The sequence below is a fragment of the Cololabis saira genome, chromosome 9, assembly GCF_033807715.1.
Source record: "Cololabis saira isolate AMF1-May2022 chromosome 9, fColSai1.1, whole genome shotgun sequence".
Lineage (NCBI taxonomy): Eukaryota > Metazoa > Chordata > Actinopteri > Beloniformes > Belonidae > Cololabis > Cololabis saira.
The window spans coordinates 9,574,036-9,598,191 of record NC_084595.1 but is presented as its reverse complement, the minus strand read 5'-3'; the positions used below and the strand labels follow the sequence as shown (position 1 = coordinate 9,598,191).

Genomic DNA, 24,156 nt, shown 5'->3' with positions numbered 1-24,156 from the left:
AAAGCGCGCCCCCCCTTCATCTGATTGGTCCATATTTGATAGTTCCTACTTTCTACTATAACTTTTGAATGGTTTGACATAAAGAGTCGTGGGTGGTGTCATCCGACACGGTTTTGACTCCTTCACCTTAATTGGTGCAAATTAGCCCCGCCCCTTCTTCTGATTGTTCAATATTTGATAATTCCTATTTTCTGCCATATTTTTTTGAATGGTTTGACATAAAGAGTCATGGGTGGTGTCATCGGACTCGGTTTTGAGTCCTTGATCTTTATGGGTTTTTATTATTATTATTATTTTTTTTTTATTATTATTATTATTATTATTATTATTAGTAATAATAATAATAATAATAATATTCTACTTTTGGCCTGGGAAGGCACCAGCTTCCTCTGTGTTGTTTTGTCATGGACTCCCTGACGCCAAAGTTTATGGACGGTAGAATCTCAAACAGAGATGTTTGCCCATTCCAGTGACATCTTCAAACATTTAGATGTTACTCATGAGTGCTTTTAGTTTGTTGAGCCTTTGGCGTTATCTTCCCTGGGTCCAAAGTATCAGAGAACTTCTGAGAGATCTCCTTGTTGAGAAACTTGGCTCACATTAACAGATGCTTCTTTATGACCAGCATTTCTAAAATGACTGTCTTTTATCACTAAAAGTAGCTCCAAACCACACCTCTAAACCCACGGCGATAACTGCGCTCCAGTTGTGCAAATTATCCGCCCACCCATCAATTATCTATTGTACGCCTGCTCTTTTCCATTCGTAGTCTCAAGATCTGTTTTAGCTAAAAAAAAAATGAAATTACACCGTGGACAGGTCACTCGTTTGTTTCAGGTTACACACATACTTTAGACAAATAACCACACTCTCAGTCTCAGTCCTGTGGATTTCCAATCAAGGGATTATAAATGTTTTTCAACCGTGAGAGGAAACCGGAGGACTGAGAGCTGCCAGGATTTCAACCAGCAGACGTCATCCGTGAGGCGACGGTTGTGCAAACTATTGACTCCATTTAGCCTTCAACGTAGTAATTAGTCCGTGGGTTCAATTAAGTCATGAGGAATTGTGATTGTCTGTGTGCCATCAGCTTGAACACAGATCACATTGTTTAGAGAATGAATGCAGAAGACAGTTAATTCCTTTGGGGTTCACATCCTTCAACTTGCAACCGTTCAGTTTATCAAAGAATTATTATTTACAGTGTGAGAACTGAATTTGACAGCTCTTTGATTTGAATTTACTTCAGATACGGAGACATGAGGAAGACGATGGGATTCAAGATCAGAGATATGTGGTACAACCTCGGTGAGTATTTTGTGTCAAATGATAATTCTGCTATTATCCCAGAGTTTGTGGAGCTCTTTATTCAGCGCCTGCGAATAATGCAAAGGGAATAACGAAATTAGATGTGTCTTTGTCTAGCTTCAAAGTGTGTTGTTATTGTTTTTTCAGCCACGTTATTAGATCTGTCTTCTGTTTGTTCAAAAAGCAAAGATGCAGCATATTGCCTTCTGAAGCCGTTGCGTAACGTTTCGGCATGATAATAACCGCTGTCTCTCAGGGCCGCACAAGATGAGGTTCATCCCGTCCATGGTAGGACCCATTCTGGAGGTCACACTGGTGGCGGAGCCTGAACTGAGGAAGGCTACCATCCCCATCTTCTTTGATATGATGCAGTGTGAGCACAACTTCAGCCCTGGACGCACCTTTGAAACGGTATAACGCTTCACCTGTGCTTTCCGGATTCGATTGAAGCTTATTTGCCTAAATATGACACCTAGGATGTTATGATCATCTGCTTTTCCCGATTTCCCTCTCTGCAGTTCGAGCATGAATTAATAACGAAATTGGATCAAGAAGTTGAAGGGGGCGGCGGGGATGAGCAGTACAAAGTCCTGCTGGAGAAAACGTAAGGCTGAATAGCAGATCAAGCTAAAGAAAAATATATTTCGTTCCAGTTTAGAAAGAGGTTCACATAGAATTGCTTCTAAAATACAACAAAGGCCCCTCTGATTGTGTCTTGATAAAGTCCACAGTGAACCAGAAAGATAAGACAGTCTGTTAGAAGTATAAACAATCTCAGAAAGCCCTCGGGCACACAATGCAAGATTTGAGACTATTGTCAAGTGTCTTTCAGTGAAGAAGTCATGTTTTGGCCAACTATTAAACCAGAATTTGGATTTACTGTAAGCACTGAAGAGTAGTTGGTGAAGGTACATGTGTTTGGTTGGGTGTGCAGATTACTGGAGCACTGCAGACGCCACCGATACCTGTCCCAGTCGGGAGAGGAGCTGGCTCTGCTGCTGAGCAGCCTGCTGGAGAAACTGCTGGCGTACCGCACCATCGCACACGACGAAAGCCCAGAGCACCGCATGAGCTGCACCGTCAACGTGCTGGTACGCGTTCCGCCTGTAGCCCGAATCAATAACTTAACCTCTTTTTTGCAAGAAGTGCAAGAAATGTGTAATATCTGTTGCTGAATCCTGAGCAAATAGTGGCTTTTTCTTAGTGCAAAAAAGAACATGTTGCTTTTCTAAACAGAAAAAAAGACTTCAAATTGTATCTGTGCAGGGGGCACGGTGGTGCAGCTGGTAGTGCAGCCATCTCACAGCAAGAAGGTCCTGGGTTCGATTCCCGCCGGGGACGCTGTGGGCGCTGAAGTGCGTGTTAAGTTTCCCCGTGACTTCAGCTCCCACACCCTGGGTGGTGTTGGAGAAAGAGCCTTTCTGTGTGGAGTTTGCATGTTCTCCCCGTGTTCCCTTGCTAAAGCCTGAGTTATGGTTCTGCGTCAAAACAACGCCGTCACCGTGACGCCGTCGTGAACCTTCGGACTTCTCCGTCACTCCATTTCGCCGCGGTGCAGTACCCCCCGTGACCGCTAATTCTTTTTTTTTTCAAACTTTGGTTTATCCGACTTTTGGTTTATCCGACTTTTTCCAGTCACAGTGAATCAAAGAGATAAGGACACCTATTGTGACAAAAAAGCAAAACAAAAAAAATCACACATACACGAAGAAAAGAGCGCTGAAAGTTCACGACTGTTCAAACCGGAAACCGGAAATGCATTGCTACCAAGCGAACCAATCACAGCCTTCTCCGTCTGCGTGTGGTCTGCGTCGCCTCGACGCGTAATTACAATTTTTGGGAGGTACGCGTCAGTGACGGCGTCAGTGACGGCGTCAGTGACGGCGCAGCGTCGCTTTGACGCAGAACCATAACTCAGCGTTAATGTGAGCTACCCTCACAAAAACATGCAACAGTCCTGGGCTGTACATGCCCCCTCTGGCCAACTGGGGCGCCAGATGGGGTGGGGAGGATCTGGCCGGAATAACGTGATCCTTCCACGCGCTACATCCGGCCGAAGAAGCCCCACCCTGTCTGGTGAAAAGATGCGGCCTGCTCACTCCTCAGGTTAAGGAGGAGACCTGAGCTCAGTGCAGGGCCCTCCCGGGGTTGGTAGAGGGAGCAATGCCCAGGACTGACTTAGGTAGGAGCACTGGGTGATATAATGGGGAAAAAATCGGGGATAATATTTATAAAAAACAAATTATTGTATCTGTGCTAAAAAAAGTAATTTTCTGCCGTTGCTCAACTCTTGTCTGCACAGTTTGGCGCCGTGTTACTATTGTACCAAAAAGCTATCGCTCGTGAGCCATTGAGTGCTTTTCGAAAGCGTCACCCTGACATGGTCTACCCGTTTAGTTTCTTTTTCAATCCTCTACCCTGTTGTAAACTTGTGATTCGATGCATTTGCACAATGTCAGAGGTAGAGCAACATGAACATTGTGCAGCATAGCTGCAGGAAGGTATTTTTCATCTAGAAAACCCCTAAAGCTGTAAGTGTCTGTAGTAGCACACTGCCACTAGTACCATTGTCATGTGGAGCGCGTGCAGAAGCAGGCTTGATCGTGAGCAGAGATTTGGGAGAGAGCAAATTACTTTTTTTTTTTTTTGTCCCTTGCACAGAGAAGAGTTTTGTTTGCTCAGATTGAGGTGTTTTTTTTTGTGTTTGCTCAGAAAAAAGATATTCAAAATACAATGTGTGAGCTTGGAAAATACATTTTTTTTCTGTCTTCAAAAGAGTGTGAAACTTGTAACCTGATGTTTACATATCCTGTAGATAAACACATTTCAATAGAGTTTGTCCTTCATGTCCTGCAGTAAATGTGAAGAAACCTTTGCGGTTGTAGGTTAGCTAGAAATCTTTTTTTTTATTAATAAACTGAAGGAATATTTAAAAGGCTTTTTTATTATTGTTTATTTAATGTCCTTCAAAGTCAGCCATGAATGCGGTGTTAACTGACTTGCAGAATTCCACATGATGATGATGTTTTGGCATTGCTAGCGTCTGATAGGCTGAAATAATAGTAATAATAGTCCTTTTGGGGATGTATTTTAAGGCACACCTTTGAGCACAAGAGTCTCGTCCGTCACATGATATCAGGTAAAAATCAGAAGAAATCAACCAAGAAGAGACGTGTTTAACACATCAGCCAAAAATGGATAGTTTGAACTTGGCTTGTTTAGTTTAGTTTAGTTTAGTTTATTTAGCACATAAAATAAAAAATAACATCACACAAATAAGTGCAGTTAAAAGAAACTGTGCAGGGAGGAGCGAGCAAGCCAGTAGGCTTATGAGGAGCCCCCACCTAATAACATTTTTCAATATAGTTATGAGGATACAAAATCATAAAATAAAATAAATAATACATCATAAAAATTGCATGCAGAACATGAATGAAAATAAAAATTACTGTTGACCTATAAAGACATGATCATGAAAAATATGAATATTATGCTGAACAAATGGCAACACAGAATATCAAGTACAAAAGAAACATTAACAGTGGGAAAAGCAAGAGCTTTCTTGACTACATTGTTGAATTAAATGCTTTCTTGAGCCACTTTTGAAAATGGATAGGGACCTACAATTGTTTGCAATATGGTACCAACTATTCCAGACTTTGACACCTCTAAACCTAAACAAAAATTGGCTTCTAGATTCCAGACATTTAGGCAGATGTAGGGCGAGGGCCTGCTGTGTTGAGTAGGAATGAAATTGAGAGTTTGTAGCAAAGTATGACCTAAAGCGCTCAGGAACATTTCCTTCTGAGGAAAATATCTTGTAAAGAAAAATGCATGTCATAAATAGTAAGAATCTTGAGATTTTTAAATAAGGGAGCAGCAGTAGCATCCCAGACAGATCGAGCTTGGTCTTCCAGGAACTACAAGGACTTCACCCAGCCCTGAAAAGTCATGTTTTAGCTAGAGGCCCTTCAAACCTGACTCAGCATCCTCATTTCAGCGAGGAGGGATCGGAACAGTTTCAGAGACAATACTGGCTAATACGAAGAAAGTATTGAAAAAATTAAAATCAGTAAAACACAAAAGGGAAGTGTCCTCAACTTTACACTCAGACAAACAGGAAACAAAAAGGATTGTTGGTTTCCCTGGCCTGCATGTAAAGTTTGTTGCAGCTGTATCATGAAATATGTAAAACAATCTCACAAAGTATTTGAGAAGAACTGCTTTTCTCTCTGCAGAATTTCTACAAAGAAAAGAAAAGGGAGGACATTTACATCCGGTGAGTCGGTGGAAAACACAGAGTGCCTGGTCTTTTAGAAAAATGAGCTTGTTTGGTCTAGCTCAGGGCTCGGCAACCCGCGGCTCCAGAGCCGCATGCGGCTCTTTAGTTTTTTAAAAAATGTTTGACCTTTTTTTTTTTCCTTTCTTCTTTTTTCTCTTTTTTCCTTTTTTCTTTTTTTTCTTCTTTTTTTCTTTTTTCCTCTTTTTCTTCCTTTTTCCTTTCCTTTTTAATCTTGACATTTCGACTTTTTTCTCAACATTTCGATGTTTTTTTCAACATTTAGAATTTTTCATGAAATTTTGACTATTTCCTTGACATTTCGACTTTTTTTCTCAATATTTCGACTTTTTTCTCGAAATTTTTGACTTTTTTCTCAACATTTCGACTTGTTTCTCAAGATTGTACTTCAACATTAATCTTGACATTTCTACTTTTTTTCTCAACATTTCGATTTTTTTCTCAACATTTAGAATTTTTTCTCGAAATTTTGACTTTTTTCTCAACATTTGTACTTTTTTCTCGACATTTCGACTTTTTTCTCGAAGTGCATAATAAAAAAAAAAAATCTTCCCCCAGTTATAACTAATATAGAAACATGCAGCATGTGTCTTCATTCTAAGGCTTATACAAGACTTTTCATTTTTTGCGGCTCCAGACATATTTGTTTTTTGTGTTTTTGGTCCAATATGGCTCTTTCAACATTTTGGGTTGCCGACCCCTGATCTAGCTGCTGTTTTCTTGTAACCAGGTACTTGTACAAGCTGCGAGATCTGCACTTGGACTGCGAGAACTACACAGAAGCGGCTTACACGCTGCTGCTGCACGCTGAGTTACTGGAGGTCTGTTACACATTAAAGTTTGATTTTTTTCCTCACCTCTGTGAGTTTTCCACACGACTTTACGGTCCTGTCCTTCCCCAGTGGTCGGACAAACCATGCGTACCTCATCTGATTCCTCGAGACGGCGAGCATTTGTGGACGCAGCAGGAGCTGAAGGAGAGGCTCTTCCAGGAAATCATATGTTACTTGGATCAGGGCAAGGTGATGTTAACCTCTCTCTGCTTGTCACATAACGTGCAACTCGGGCCAAGGCAGGCCTTTTTAAAACTCTGCAGGATGTTACATAAGCTCACACACCAACCGCAGACCTTTGCAAACGTGGGGATTCCATCAAGACCAGCGGTGTGAACCAGATGGCAGGGGCTGTTTTGTGCTCCTGTTTTATGTTCATGTTTTATGGCCCCCTTTAAAGTAAGTGCTTCACATGTCTTCTCAGATGTGGGAGAAGGCCATTGAGCTGGGCAAACAGCTGGCTAAGATGCATGAAAGCCACATGTTTGACTTCATGGAGCTGAGCCAGCTGCTGGTAAGAGGATGCACAGACATCATCACTCCTCACACATCTGAAACAGTTGGCTTCATAAACTAATATGGACACAGCTGGAGTGATATTAAAGATAATTAGTTGTCAGGACTTGGAGATGGCTCTCTTGACAACAGTTGTCAGCATGCTGGGTCAACACTGTAACTCTTTAAACAATTCAATTATTTGATTAAGAAAGTATTTTCTTACCTGTTTACAGAATACTCTAGAGCAGGGGTGTCAAACTGATTTTGCTTGGCGGGCCGGATTTTACCAATTTTTTTCTCGCGGGTCGCACGCTCAAAATTACGACGGAGTATTAGGGCCGAACTAAGAAAAAAAAAGAAGGAAATTACAAAAATAAAGTCAAAATAATATGAGAATAAAGTCGTAATATTACGAGAATAAAATCGTAATATTAAATATATTATAAATATATAAATATAACAAGATGCTCAATATTCAACATTTTAACGCACTCTTCCTGTTAGAGTTCTCATAAATTAACACTTTATTCTCGTAATGTTACGACTTTATTCTCGTAATGTTACGACTTTATTCTCGTAATATTACGACTTTATTCTCGTAATATTACGACTTTATTCTCGTAATATTACGACTTTATTCTCGTAATATTACGACTTTATTCTCGTAATATTACGACTTTATTCTCGTAATATAACGACTTTATTCTCGTAATATTACGACTTTATTCTCGTAATATAACGACATTATTCTCGTAATATTACGACTTTATTCCCGTAATATGACGACTTTATTCTCGTAATATGACGACTTTATTCTCGTAATATTACGACTTTATTCTCATAGTATGACGACTTTATTCTCATAATATTACTTTATTCTCATAATATGACGACTTTATTCTCATATTACTTTATCCTCGTAATATTACGACTTTATTCTATTACGACTTTATTCTCGCAACATTATGACTTTATTCTCGTAATTTCCTATTTTTTTTTTTGTCTTAGTTTGGCCCTAATACTCCGTTGTAAAAAATAACAAAAATAGTGTGACATTTTTTTTTTCTAATTCTTTTTTTTTTTTACTATTGTTATCTAATCCAATATCAGTTTAGTTAATTTTAGAGGAAATATGCACTTTGTTTACACTCTAATTATGTAAAATATATTTCTTCAGGATCTCTTCTTGAAATTTCTCGTTTTTTTTCAAATTATGTAAGATACTTTTAATATCATTTTACAAAGATAAACAGAAACAATTATGTTTTTTTTATATTTCGCTTTTTTATAGGAAATTTAATTAAAAGCAAAATCTTTCTCATTACACCCGAGAGTGTTTCTTTGTGATTTAGAGATTTTTCCAGTACAATTAAGTGTATTTATTTAAAAAAATTGGCGCGGATATTTACGCCAGTGTGCCGAAAAAGTCACCACTTCTTTTTTAACTGTTTTACTTTGTCACTATCCTCGTATTCAAAACTGAAATTCTCAGAATAAATATCTTCTATCATCTTTTTTAGCAGTGATATTTTTCCTGCGAAAATATATAATAGTAATCAGTTAATGAAAATAAACGACCGTCTACAAAGAAATAAAATCGGCAAATGCATTCTAGAAAACTAAAAAAATGATGAAAACTGCTCTATTTGTGGAATAACGATGGATTTGTAGATGAAATATATTATCGGATATGCTGCGATTCATGGCAATTATGTATGCCTTCCTTTTTAGTAAATTAACATTTCGTTTTTTTGCGTTGGAAACTTCTCGCGGGCCGCATGAAAACCTCTTGGGCCGCACATTTGACACCCCTGCTCTAGAGTTTGAATGTTTTACAGTATGAAGGATCCAGCGATAGTCTGTTCTTCTTTAATGAAGTGGTCCCAAAGTACAATCTTTAACCCACACAGAAATCCTTGAAAACTGAACATTATTTTGAAGTAGTTTCATTTTCCCGACCACCGCTATCTTATTACAGCATGTGTTGTTGCATTAATATCCTTGTTGCTCTCCGTTGCAGAAAAAACAAGCCAAGTTCTTTGAGAACATAATGCATGCCATGCGACCGCAGCCCGAGTACTTTGCTGTCGGATATTATGGCCTCGGGTTCCCTTCTTTCCTCAGGGTAAGAAAATGATTACCTATTTCAATAAATGGAGATTTAGAGAATCCTTCCTGTTTCTGTGCTTATGCAAGCAGCTGGCATTTTGAAATACTTCTTGGGGCTATAAGCAGTAATCCCAGTAAAGGTTATTGGCTTTTTGATGACACAAGAGAATGTCAGAATGAATATAGTCCTGTCAAAGCATTAATGATGCCACTCATGAAGTATGGAAATAATTAAAAAAAAGGACAAATTCTTGTATTTACTTTGAATTATATGTCTTGGCAGATGGTACAAACCCAAAGAAAAATCATGTTTACTCTCATCAACGTCATCTATTTTTACATTTCAGACATGCGACACAGTCCAACGATTGGTTTGGGGGCAATTTATTGCTAGTCTGGGAGTGAGAAAAAGAAGAATAGTAAAGATGATTTAGTGCAAAAGCAATATACATGAAATACTCTCTTAGAAGAATAAATATGGGAAAACATAGACTTTCATCCTGTCAAAAAATGTTTACGAAAATCCTTTAACTGTCATAAAATGCTGCTCAGAGAGATATTGGAAGCAGAAGGCGTATTTGTTCCTGCTATAGTGCATGATATCATTCAATTATTTAGGAAATCAGCTGATATAACCAAGTAATGGGTTACTTTGTCAGCCACTACAGGACGGAGATATAGCCTATTCACAAATACCACCTTAAATGACACTGTGCAGAAAAGAAGCTTTCTGTTATCTAAAGGTAGAGAGAAATGGGAGCTGTTTGCTCGAGGACAAACACCTGAAGGCCTTTACAGATTTATACCATCAACAAGTTTTAAGCAATACAATTTTCTGCAGAACAAGATGTTCATCTATAGAGGAAAAGAGTACGAGTGGCTTGAAGACTTCAGTTTAAAGCTGCTCTCTCAATTCCCAAACGCGGTCCGGATGAACAGCACAGCGCCTCCTGGAGACGACATCAGCAGCTCACCTGGACAGAGTATCCTTTAATCCAGTGATCCTCAACCTTTTTTCAGTGATGTACCCCCTGTGAAATATTTTTTCAGCCAAGTACCCCCTAACCCGCGCAAAGCCCTTTTGGTTGTTCGTTTGTTTGTTCGTTTTTATTTATTTCAAATATGTATATATAAAAAAAAAAAAAAAAAAAAAACAAGAAAAAAAGATAAGAGAAACAAATACAGGTGGGCATTCCACCACATGAAGAAAAAAAAACCACATCAAAAAACATATTTTAGTTACATGTTCGAAAAGGAGTGGGAGGAAGTATAAATTTATTTAATCCCACCCCCTTTCCACAACTAAACATAAATTATATGCCTGTATTTACGTTTTATACTATTAGGGCTGTTCGATTAATCGATTTTAAATCGTAATCGCGATTATGTAATTAGAACAATGTTAAAACGTGAAAATCCAAAAATCGATTTTTCACTTTTTTTTTTAATTTTTTTTTTTTTTACCTTGTCTGCACACATATTAATGATTGATACCATATTAATGATTGATGGAAATACCTCTCAATACCTGCGACAAGTGCCCCATCGGAGAGGCTCTTTAGTGTAGGAGGGGGCGTTGGAACATGCCACCGGGTAGACCGGCTCGTGTTCCTTGCAAATGTGAACAGCAAATGTAATGACTGACATTACACACCTCTACCTCCTTCATGGGTTGCATTATTATTTAGCATGCAAAGACCCAGTTTAGTTTAATTAGAAAATGTCTTGTTTTATTTAATTGGAAATATAACTTACTGTATGTTTGCAAGTGCTGATTTGCTGATTTTTTTTTTCAGAGATAAAACTTTATATTTTATTATATTTTTTAAAACTTTTTTTCAACTTATTTTACAGAGTTTTGCACTTTATTCATTCATTTTTGGTTTAATAAGAGCAAAGTTTGCACTTAAAGCCCAATGGGGCAAATGTTCAATAAAAAAACAGCATATTTGAAATAATTTCTTTGCCTTTTGTCAATTCACAAAATAATCGTAATCGTAATCGAAAATCGGATTTTGAGAGAAAAAAATCGAGATTTTATTTTTGGGCAAAATCGAACAGCCCTATATACTATACACTAATTTGTATAAATAAATATATATCATTTTTACAAAAATAACCTGTTCAATACCAAATGTAAGCTCTATCATGAATATAATAAACAGTAACTATGATATAAATATAATATGACTATGATATAAATATAATACGTATATCTATACAAACATACAAAGACAACATGTTGTAAAAAAAGACCTAAAACAGAGCACTGTGCCATCAGTAACTGATTTATTAAACATAAAAATATTGCTGCTTTGCTTCAACTACGACTCCATCGTTGGTCCAAGTGATTAACAGGTTAGGTGGAACCATCCTGGTGTGGGGGAAACTCTGTGGTTTTAGGATAATAAGTTGAATAGCCTACTCCTGAAGATAAAAATAATTTTATGAATTTAGACTTATATTTTCCTCAATTATTTATGAAATATTTATTTTTAAAGTATTTTTGCATGGATGCTACTTTTTAAATATATGTATATTTTAAAATCTCATGCACCCCCTGTAGTGCCTTCACGTACCCCCAGGGGTACGCGTACCCCCATTTGAGAACCACTGCTTTAATCAGCCACAGAACAGAGTCTTTTTTGTTTTTCTTCCATCCTAAAAGCATTACATTTTGTACAAACATTGACAATAAACAGTATGAAGTTTGATCTCTGCAAAACTGACATCTGGATTCAAATATTTTTTTTTTATTGCAGGGAAAAAAACTGTTTAATATGATAAGATTGTGCCGAAGGTCAGCATGGTTAACGCTGGCTTATTAGCCTTTAAAATCCAAGTCCATTCATGTTTGTGTTTAAGCTCAAGGCGTCTCTGTGCCGGAGCGCAGCCTCGGTACTTTTTCAGTTTCAAATTAAAAAATTATTCAGGGCAGTTTGTCATCTCCGCTCTTCTTCATTGTTTCTGGTTTTATCCTTAGTTGAACTTGACAGACATCCAGTGCTTCACTGTCAAGCCTGTTTTCACAGTTCCCCAGCAGTTTAAAGAGAAGGGGGTCCCAGAGCAGATACTCAAGTATGTACCACCACATTTAAAGGCCTGTGAATACTCAGCGGTGCAGAAGGGTGTCGTTAGGACTTTATTGATACCGAAGACACCTCTCTATCATTTTGAACAAAGTTAACGCTCAGTTGTTTATAATTCTGTTCCTGTTGTGTTGCAGCTATTATCGAACCAATGAAATGGACCAGTTCAAGTACTCCAGGCCTTTCCGGAAAGGTGAAAAGGACCCAGACAACGAATTTGCTGTGAGCCCTTTTTAAATTCTCCGAGCTCATAATTAAGCACGCACCAATTCATTAGCAGAAACAAAAAACTCTGTGCATGCACAAAAACCTCCCTCTGAAAAATAAATAAACATGAAAATGCCACCGTTGAATAGTTGATTATATTCTGCCCCACAGACCATGTGGATTGAAAAAACAACTTATATTACGGCCTATCGCTTCCCAGGCATTCTCAAATGGTTTGAAGTCAAATCTGTCTCAGTGGTAAGAAGCAGTCTTGATCCTCGAACTGTCATTTCATGTATTTTTCAATCTGAATGGCCCTGAATAATGCATCTATGTGTATGCAATTACCGTGTGGTTGGCAGGAGGAGATCAGTCCGCTGGAGAATGCCATAGAAACCATGGAGATGGCCAATGAAAAGCTGAGCAACCTCGTGCAGCAGCAAGGCTGCGATCGCTCGCTCTCCATCAACCCTCTGTCCATGATGCTCAGTGGCATCGTTGACCCCGCTGTCATGGGGGGATTCTCCAACTATGAGAAGGTCGGATTTTCTAAGTTACTGAAAATTAACTGAATTTTATGCAGAGTACTTTTTATTATATATATATATATATATATATATATATATATATATATATATATATATATACATACATTACATACATTATCCACAAAGTCCATATATTTCTGATAATGTACACCTCGAAGGGCAATATCCCGCTTATACCACATTCACTTACCAAAAAACATAAATATTAAATAAGTTATTCATGCTTTAATGTGTTTTCACATTAAAGCCACAGCTGAGCGGACTATTTAATCTCTCGTCTGCAGCCTTTGTAACCTGGTAAGTTACAAAGTTTTTTAACAAGCCATAACTCAGTTTCCTTGGTAACGGGAGGTATTCTAGTCCGCTCAGCTCCGCTCAGTTATTTTCTTTTCTCTCCTCTTCTGCAGCCCAGTCATCAAACTTGTTTAATTCACCAAATAAATTAAAAGAAATACAAAATCACTCATGTCGGCGTCCTGCGGTAGCCGGCTCTTCTTCTCGGAATCTCCGTTGCCGTGGTTACCACCTGGCAGTTGATCCAACGCAATGATATTAAAGTTATCAGGCAATTTGACCCTTTGACACCTGCCAGCCAATCAGAATCAAGTATTCACACAGACCGGCTACCGCAGGACGGCGACATGAGTGATTTTGTCATTTCTTTTAATTCATTTGGTGAATTTAAACATTTTGATGACTGGGATGCAGAAGAGGAGAGAAAAGAAAATAGCCGAGTGGAGCTGAGCGGACTAGAATATCTCTCATTGCTAAGTCGTATCTCAGGTCCGTCCTAATTACTGGAGAAGTCAACACTGTGTCCATTGCATAAGGAGCTTATGGGACGGTAGTGATTGTTCCAGGTATTAGTCAGACCCTCAGGTGTTACCAAGGAAACTGAGTTATGGCTTGTTAAAAAACTTTGTAATTTACCAGGTTACAACGGCTGCAGACGAGAGATTAAACGGTCCACTCAGCTGTGGCTTGTTATAAAACGAATGATTTCAACTGAAAACACATTAAAGCATGAATAAGTGATTTAATATTTATGTTTTTTGGTAAGTGACCGTGGTATAAGCAGGATAATGCCCTTAGAGGTGTACATTATCAGAAATATATGGACTTCGCGGAGGCGTGAACCGTCCTCACGCCATCCTCGAACCGGTTCACGCCCCCGCAAGGTCCCATACATATATGGATGAATGGATGAATTGGTAAATTTCCTCTGTGTGTGTATGTATATATACAGGACTGTCTCAGAAAATTAGAATATTGTGATAAAGTTCTTTATTTTCTGTAATGCAATCAAAAAAATCAAAAATGTCATACATTCTGGATTCATTACAAATCAACTGAAATATTGCAAGCCTTTTATTATTTTAATATTGCTGATTATGGCTTACAGTTTAAGATTAAGATTCCCAGAATATTCAATTTTTTGAGATAGGATACTTGAGTTTTCTTAAACTGTAAGCCATGATCAGCAATATTAAAATAATAAAAGGCTTGCAATATTTCAGTTGATTTGTAATGAATCCAGAATGTATGACATTTTGTTTTTTTAATTGCATTACAGAAAATCACAATATTCTAATTTTCTGAGACAGTCCTGTATGTGTATATATATATGCTTCTCAGTAATAACTTTTACAGTATACTGTCAGAGAGCCTGTTTATTTCCCTTTTTAAATGGCTTCAAATCTGTAAGGAACATGCATTGTGGGATTTGTTGGATGTTGCAACTTCTTGTGACTAATGCTGGTTCAAGAATGGGATCCATCCACAGCAGTGTGTGACCAGGCTGGTGACCAGCGTGAGGAGGAGGTGCCAGGCTGTCGTGGCTGTGTTTGCTTCTTCCACACGCTGCTGAGGCTCCTGCTTGTCAAATGGATGAATTGTTAAAATTCCAGTGTGTGTTGTTTGTTTCTTCAAACTTTAATCATCCAATCCACTAGACAAGATTCAATGGCAAAATGGCAAAATAAGCTGTTTGGCACTGGCAGAGAAGATTTGGCAAATTTTCTCAGGGGTGCAACCCACATACTCAGCTCTGCTGCTCATCCCACAAATGCAGGTTCCTTACAAATGTGGCTCCATTTAAAAGGGAAATAAACAGGCTTTCCAATGGTATAAGACTTACTGCCAAGAAGTATTGTTACACCAACGCAGTAATCTACCACGTATGTAAATATATATATATATATATATATATATATATATATATATATATATATATATATATATATATATATATATATATATATATATACAGGACTGTCTCAGAAAATTAGAATATTGTGATAAAGTCCTTTTATTTTCTGTAATGCAAAAATGTCATACATTCTGGATTCATTACAAATCAACTGAAATATTGCAAACCTTTTATTATTTTAATATTGCTGATCATGGCTTACAGTTTAAGAAAACTCAAAATCCTATTTAAAAAAATTAGAATATTCTGGGAATCTTAATCTTAAACTGTAAACCATAATCAGCAATATTAAAATAATAAGAGGCTTGCAATATTTCAGTTGATTTGTAATGAATCCAGAATGTATTACATTTTTGTTTTTTTAATTGCATTACAGAAAATAAAGAGCTTTATCACAATATTCTAATTTTCTGAGGCAGTCCTGTGTGTGTGTGTGAAAACCTCTTTTTCAAGAGTGACCTGGCCAAAATGGCAGCATAAAAAGAATAAAACAATACATACAAACACAGTCAGTCACACATTCCGGGGAGATATATATATATATATATATATATATATATATATATACATATATATATATATATATATATATATGTGTGTATATATAATATATCGCTGTGGCATCATTCCTATAAGCTTTTGCAATGTCACAGCATTTATTTTTGTCTAGAGTTCCGTTGATATCTCACCCAGATCTTGTATTGATGATGGGAGAGTTGTTAAGTTGCAAAGTCCTCTCTCGCACATCCCAATGGTGTTAAGGTCTGGACTCTCTGTTGGCCAACCCATGTGTGAAAATAATGCCTCATGCTCCCTGAAAGCTTTCTTTCACAATTTGAGCCCAATGAATCCTGGCAATGTCATCTCGGAATATGTCTGTGCCATCAGGGAAGACAAAAGTCCATTGATTGAGTAACCTGGCCATTCACTATATTCAGCTGACCTCATTCTATGGGCCCATATGGCCAGGATGTCCTGAGCACCTGCAGCAACCACTCATGAGTGCTTTTCTTCAGGCTACACAGCTGTTTAGTCCCAATCTCTTGGGTCTGCTTGACATTGTCTGTGTGTGTTTGAAAATACTCATACTTACATTATTAGGGCCCAAGCACTTACAATGCGAAGGCCCTATTGTATCTGTAGGAATTTTCCTTCTTCTTCTTTCTTTTTTATTTTTCCGACTAAATGAGGGCCTTTTTGCGCCCCTAAACGTGTCCCAAAAGTCACCAAATTTTGCACGCAATCCAGGCCTGGCGAAAAATTTTTATATTTAATGGTTTGCATTAATGGGCGTGGCCTAATGGCTCAACAGCGCCCCCTAGAAAACTTTGTGCCTCAAGCCCCACAGTACGGTTTGACGTACATGCACGAAAATCGGTACACACCTGTATCATGTCGCAACTTAAAGAAAAGTCTCTTGGCGCCATGGCCGAAACCGAACAGGAAGTCGGCCATTTTGAATTAATTGTGTAATTTTGCCGCAATTTATGCCATTTCTTCGCCCGAACCGTAACGTCCACCCAGGTGTGTTTATACATCAAAATGTGCGTCTCCATCCTGCGACGACACGCATTACTTTTCTGCGTGGCGACGTTAGACGCCAAAAATCATCTGATTGGTCCATATTTGATAGTTCCTACTTTCTGCCATAACTTTTGAATGGTTTGATATAGAGTCGTGGGTGTTTCATCCGCTAAATGTCCAGGCCTGAAGAATCTACATGCAAGTCATACAAGCGCTTCCACTGCAGCCTGAACATGCACAAGGGTGCGAGGGCCCGTTCATCGCTGCTTGCAGCTTTAATTAGATGATGTGATTAGATGTGATTTTTTTTTTTTTAATTTATTTTTTTTTTACAGCAAATCAAACAGGACATTCTTACAGGCAACACAACTGAGCAAACTTTTTCTCCTTATTCTCCCTCCCTTCCTCTCTTCCCTCGCTAAAACATTAAAACTAAAAAAGATAAGATGAAAATAAAGCAAAAGGGAAAAAAAAAATAATTACATGAATTACATAAATAAGATCATAAACATCTATTGCTAAAATTTTTAAAAAAAAAAATAAAAATTCTCAGTTATTTACATTATATCATATCGAATTATATCATTATATCACACATCCTCCTCCCTAAGAGCCTCTTCCTGCTGAAGCAAATTACCAACATTAACATCATGTCATCAAAAACATGATGTTTCCGTTTAATAATGTACGTTATCTTTTCCAATGTCACGTCTGATGCCATCTCTTTAATCCATCTTCCAATCCTTGGAGCATTGACATTTTTCCAATTAAGAGGAAATTATACATTTAGCTTGTAATATGCACATATATATTAATCTAGATTCTTCATTTTGTAAATGTGGGGTAGTTGGATTTATGCCCAGAAGGAAAAGTTTGGGATCCACTGGAAGCTTCTTAGTTAATATTTTATCGATCATGCTTATAACATCTTTCCAGAAGGATTTCACTTTCACACAGTCCCATATACAGTGGTACATTGTTCCATTTGCTAGTGATATGTGATTATTAGTTGTTTTGTTCTGATTCAATTTCACCAAATGTTAAAGTTATCACTGATCACGATCATTCAAGATTCTTTTTCTTTCTCCAATGGTGACAGTTTCCCGCTATCCTTCTAGTTTTTTTAAATGGGTTGAACAGTTCTTAACTCAATTTCAGTAGTTTCGACAATGTCCTTAGATGGTTTCTTAGCTTGATGCCAGTAATTTGAAACAGATTCACATCTTGTCCACAACCACACGACGTGTCTGCTGACATGGTTGTTTAAGAAAAGAGAAGCTACTCACTGCATCACTGCAGGTTAAATAACCATCCCTGTACTAATTATCCACTCACCTCTCACCTATGTGCTTAGTTAAATCCAGGTGATTACTTTTCTGGATAAAAAGGTGATGGGATGACATTTTGTAACCAAAAGGTCAGAATGGCAGCATGTGTGAACTGCCCTGTCATTGGTCGGCAGAGGTGGTAATTCCCACAAGAAAATATCATTATCTATTATTTAACATTAGATTATTTAAAATCATGCACTTTAGCATGAGTTTCCTGCAAGAATCCTTCTTATGTTTTATTACTAAGCATCAGCAGTAAAAAGCTGATTTTCCATGACACCAGATTTTTATTACATAAAGAAATTGTGATCAAATATTAATGAAAGAATTATTAACTGAAAAACATCCTTGGTGGATATCTTTGTGATTTACTTAGTTTTATTTGCGGCTGTAATTGGAGAATTTGGTTTAGTTTGATCATTTAACAATTTGAAAAAGAAAGTAGAGCATCTACACAACTCTTTGTGAAACTGAGAAGGTCTTGCTCAAATGTTTTTCGATTAATCAAATTCCTGAAGGTTTGCCAGTAGGCAGTGTCTCGGTTTATGTTCACACACAACACCTGTTGCTTTTTCAAAATGTCAAAACCTTCTCAGCGTTTCCGAAGGGACTTCAACACCTCAAATCCTTCCAGACATGATCAAGCAACAGATGGATTCAGGATATGAAAGGGGAACGCAGGCAAACAACAGCAATATATACAATATATATGCAGTACTCGAGTTGTAAAAAAAAAATCAGGGGGGATGGTGGATTTTATCATATGGGGACAGATAATTTGTGCTGATTACAAATAATATAATATATTAATAATAGCAGTGACCAAAACACCTGCAGAAATACTGCAGGAATGACATAGCAGCAGTTAAATGCAGCCTTCTGTAAGCTTTAAATATCCACTGGGCTTACATCAAATACATCAAAACACAACAATAAAAAACAGTTTTCTGAACTTATCAATATGACTCTGTCCTTCACAGGATAAGTAAAATGGATCACTGCAAAAACTCAAAATCTTAACAAGAATATTTGTCTTATTTCTAGTTAAAATGTGTCATTTTAGTAAAAAAATTTCATTACACTTAAAACAAGACTCATCACTGGAAAAAAACAACAATTTTCACCTGTTTCAAGTAGATTTTCACTTAAAATAAGTAGAAAAATCTGCCTGTGGGACAGGATTTTATTGCTTGTAATGAGAAGATAAATCTTGTCCCATTGGCAGATTTTTCTACTTATTTCAAGTGAAAATTTACTTGAAACAGGTGAAAATGGTCAAATAAGTTATTTTTCTGGTGATGACTGAAGGGGGGATGATTTTGACCGTTTTTATTTCAGGGGGGATGCTATCAACTCCAGTACTGTATATATGTCTTTTTTCTATATACACCAGTGTTCATAGATGATTAAAATGCTAAATGTGTCTGCAGCCAAAGAGGAGAAACACTATTGATGCTGTTGGTGAAATTACTGTGGATCCTATTGTTGCAAACAATTAAGGCCGTTTTGTGCAAAACGGAGATATTATTGTTGTTTTGTTTTGCATGCAAAGCAGTAACGTGAATTTTTCTTTCTGGTGTGACACCAAACATACCAATTTCAGACTGCAGCTATGTTTACTGTGCACGTGATGCTTAAATGAAAGTGCACACACACATACAGTACACACAGCTTGCTGTGGTCTGCTAATGATTCTTCACAATGCCCATCTTCATAAACAAAGAAACAAAAAAAATAGAGATTTTAAGAAATGCTACCCACGCTTTGCAGTCATGAATCTCCTATTTCAAACTGATGGCTGTAGCTCGTGCTTCTGTGGATGTTTTCCTCCTATAGAACATTGCCTTGCAGGAAGATGCTCGCCGTTATGACATTATAAAGAGCTGAAGTTTTTAAATAACTCCAGACTGAAGCATCGTCAACACGGTGAAAAATGAGACATTAGTGGGTACGAATGCTACTGCAAATGTTTGCCTCAATTTTCTGAGCCTTCAGATATGTCTAAGATGATAATTGATCACAAAAACACTGTAGATAAGTCAGAAAACAAAGAAAAACATAATACCTAATACAGAGCAGCATAAAATAGCTTTACAGTGTATCTCCATGTTGAGTTATACTTTAATGTCCACTAGGGAAATTTGTTTTAGGCATCAAATACATGCATAGCGTAAAACACATACAATCAACACATACAGACAGCAACAGATATCAGACTCAATACCACAATAAAATTAGTAAGAAACCAAGCAGCAGTGAACGACATTGCACATACCCTATAGGCAAAGATTACATCCATCCCGAAACCTCATTTCATTACATTTCATTATTGGTACAGTATGAAAAAAAGCAAGAACAAAGAATAAAAACAAGCTTTTTCCTCATTTCCTCATTAGCAGCATGGTAGTAAAGATATAAAAACAAGGACTGACTACTACTGGATCAGTCAGCAGCTTAGTTACAGCAGATCAGATCTGCTCCTGTCCCCCACCCGTCCCGGTGGGGACACCGCCCTCTAAAGGGAGGACAGGTAGTTTATTTAATAAGGACAGGGATGTGGGGAGAAAAGAGCTTGTAACGATTGCTCTTACATTTACTGGCTCTGAACTGTTTCCTGGACGGCAGGAGCTTGTACTCAGCAGAGTTATTATCGTTCACGAAAACTAACGAAATAACGAAAACTAAAATTTAAAAAACAATTTCGTTAACTGAACTAAATAAAAACGAAAAATTAAAAGACAAAAACGATAACTAACTGAAACTATATTGCGTGTTTAGAAAACTAATTAAAACAAACTTTATAGATATAATTTCCTCAGTTTTCGTCCCTGTCAATATAAGTCTCTTGGTATGATCAATTTATTCCGCTCTGGCCGTTTATCTCCAACTGGCAGCTACGGCACCTTAACGCCTCACGGTCCGTGACGTCAAAACTAAAACTAAAACTAAAACTAATAAAAACCTAACTAAAACTAAGCATTTTTGAAAATATAAAAACTAATAAAAACTAGCAAACCCACACTAAAAACAAATTAAAACTAACTGAATTGAAGGAGAAAAAGTCAAAACGAAATAAAACTAAACTAAAATGAAAAATTCAAAACTATTATAACCCTGGTACTCAGAATGTAAGATATGGGAGGGGTCTCGACTGTATCTGTATCTGTACTGTATCTCTTCGTAAATATTAGGTCTTTACGGGATCAGGTTCACTATGGCTAAAAGATTTCTACCTGAGGGAACCTGCTCCCAACTTTGTTCCTATGCGGTGCGACCAGAGGTGTCAAAAGTATTCACATTCATTACTCAGGTGGAAGTATAGATACTAGAGTTTAAAAATACTCCTGTAGAAGTTTTTTACTCAAGTAAATGTATAAAAGTACTGGTTTCAAAACTACTTAAAGTATAAAAGTAAAAGTAATGTAAGGGGGAAAAAGCCATTAAGGACAAAAGCCATTGAAAATGAATGCATATTAGTATAATGCAAATATATTAAAGAACCATATATGTGTACTATTGAGCATTAACATGTGTTTTAGAGAGCAGGAGATATGATGACTAGTTGCCTATAAGTATTGTAATGGTGCAAAAAGTCAAACTTCAGAGGCATGTTATCTTTTATCCTAACCTTTATTGGAACGTACATCCAAGTTTAGTTGCAGGAATCTGAAGGAACGGATGTAAGAACAAAACTGGACAAGAACATCTGAAACAACCACAACCAGATTCACTCTATCCGGATGGAGCAATTTAACTGGATAGTTTTTTTTTAAAGACCGAAATGAAATAGAATAACAAGGCTGTTTTTAAAATGTAAGGAGTAAAAAGTACAGATAATTGCGTGAAAATGTAAGGAGTAAAAGTAAAAAGTCGTCTGAAAAATAATTACTCCAGTGAAGTATAGATAACCAAAATGTTATACTCAAGTAAGGTAACGAAGTATTTGTACTTCGTTACTTGACACCTCTGAGTGCGACTGAAATGCAGCCCAGTCCTGATCCAGTCTCATCTCTGCAGGCTTTCTTCACTGACACCTACATCCAAGAGCATCCAGACGACCTCGGTCGCATTGAAGTCCTTAAGCAACTTATAGCTCTGCAGGTAACGTCTTTTGCCATCATTGCTGCTGGTTTCAAGCAGATTCCATCTTCCTAACGTTTTTGTGCCGGACCCCCCGCCCCCCCCCAGATCCCTCTGTTGGCAGATGGAATCCGCATCCATGGGGAAAAGGCGACGGAGCAGCTGAAGCCTTTACACAATCGTCTGGTCACATGCTTCCAGGACCTCCGGGAGAAAGTGGAGAAGCAATATGGCGTCATAACCTTGGTATGTTGCCAGTTGCAAACTCAATTTATCGTAAGAGGGTGCCAACTTCAGCTACTGGTCCTCTTGCCTTGCTATCAAATGCTTTTCATTCAAAGCAGAGTGTACATTATATTAGCGCAGGACCATAAATCTTCCTCTAGCCAGCCAGGCGACTGCAACCTGTGCTTTTGCCCATCATTCTGCTCCTTTACTGCCAAGATCCCCTGATGATGCTTAATCCCATTTGTGTGTCCCCAGCCCTCCTCTTTGACTGAGGCTAAAAAGAGTCGCGTGGGCTCAGTGGTGATGCCCTACATCCTGTCCTCCACCTTGCGCCGCATGTCCACTGTCTCAATCCTCTCCAACGCCTCCTCCGGCCTCTCCAGCGGCTCTGCATCCTCAGACGGACCCTCCTGCGTCAACTCCCAAGAGTCAGTCCAAGCTTCTTCTCACTATGTCTGATTTTAAGTTCGCTGTAGACACTATATCGAGATTTTGATATATATCGATATATTTTCAAACGCGAGATGGTACGAGACAATATTGTTTATATCGATTAAAAAAAAAAAAAAAAAAAATATATATATATATATATATATATATATATATATATTACGACGTATATTAGGGGTATTAGGGCCAAACTAAGACAAAAAAAAATTCGAAATTACGAGAATAAAGTCATAATATAATGAGAATAAAGTCGTAAAATTACGAGAATAAAGTCGTAATGTTGTGAGAATAAAGTCGTAATAGAATAAAGTCGTAATATTATGAGAATAAAGTCGTAATATTACGAGAATAAAGTCGTAAAATTATGAGAATAAAGTCGTAACATTACGAGAATAAAGTCGTAATGTTGCGAGAATAAAGTTGTAATATTATGAGAATAAAGTCGTAATATTACGAGAATAAAGTCGTAAAATTCCGAGAATAAAGTTGTGACATTACGAGAATAAAGTCGTAATGAATAAAGTGGTAATTTATGAGAATAAAGTCATAATATTATGAAAATAAAGTGGTAATTTATGAGAACTCTAACAGGAAGAGCAGTCTTCTCCCTGTGTTAAAATGAAGAATATTGAGCATCTTGTGAAGTTATATTTATATATTTATAATATATTACAACTTTATTCTCGTAATATTACGACTTTATTCTCGTAATATTATGACTTTATTCTCATAATTTTACGACTTTATTCTCATTACATTATGACTTTATTCTCGTAATTTCCTTTTTTTGTTTTTTTGTTTGGCCCTAATACTCCGTCGTAATATATATATATATATATATATATATATATATATATATATATATATATATATATATATATATATATATATATATATATATATATATATATATATATTTTTTTTTTGTATGATTTTGATATAGATTATTTTATTTGAGATTTGCAAAAATGTTTTGTTATTTGCACAACTGTCAACCTCAGTGGAAAAGTCTGCCTGTTACTGTCTACATTGTATTAATTGCACAGTGTATTTTAATTTAATTGTTATGCAGGAAAGGGATATTTGTTTTATTTTATTCAAGAAGCATTTTTATTCTATATATGAAGGCAGTTTATTTTTATTTCATTTGTTTTATACATCTTGATATTGTGCAGACCTCTGTTAATAAAGGAACCTGTGTGACATTTGGCACGAGGCTTTGTATTAAAACTGATTGTTTTTTTAAGGGTTTGCCTCAGAAAAAAATGAAGCTAACAGAGATGCTATGCTATAATGCTTTGGGGGAAACCCCAATTATGACACAGAAAAAATATCGATAATATCGAGTATCGCCATTCAGCTAGAAAATATCGAGATATGACTTTTGGTCCATATCGCCCAGCCCTAGTAGACACCGATACCTTCTTGTGAAATTGATTTGT

General features: G+C 37.1%; 1 protein-coding gene across 1 annotated transcript in view; it reads left to right on the top strand.

Moving 5' to 3' along the window:
* Positions 1-24,156, top strand: part of dock5 (dedicator of cytokinesis 5) — a 79,154-nt gene that overhangs the window by 52,790 nt on the left and 2,208 nt on the right. The window contains 17 exon segments of the mRNA XM_061730410.1: positions 1,250-1,308; positions 1,565-1,719; positions 1,827-1,912; positions 2,243-2,399; positions 5,547-5,587; positions 6,339-6,429; positions 6,511-6,630; positions 6,866-6,955; positions 8,960-9,064; positions 9,890-10,031; positions 12,045-12,126; positions 12,275-12,359; positions 12,516-12,602; positions 12,707-12,883; positions 21,974-22,057; positions 22,145-22,282; positions 22,520-22,692. Coding sequence (XP_061586394.1) covers positions 1,250-1,308; positions 1,565-1,719; positions 1,827-1,912; positions 2,243-2,399; positions 5,547-5,587; positions 6,339-6,429; positions 6,511-6,630; positions 6,866-6,955; positions 8,960-9,064; positions 9,890-10,031; positions 12,045-12,126; positions 12,275-12,359; positions 12,516-12,602; positions 12,707-12,883; positions 21,974-22,057; positions 22,145-22,282; positions 22,520-22,692 — 1,872 coding nt within the window.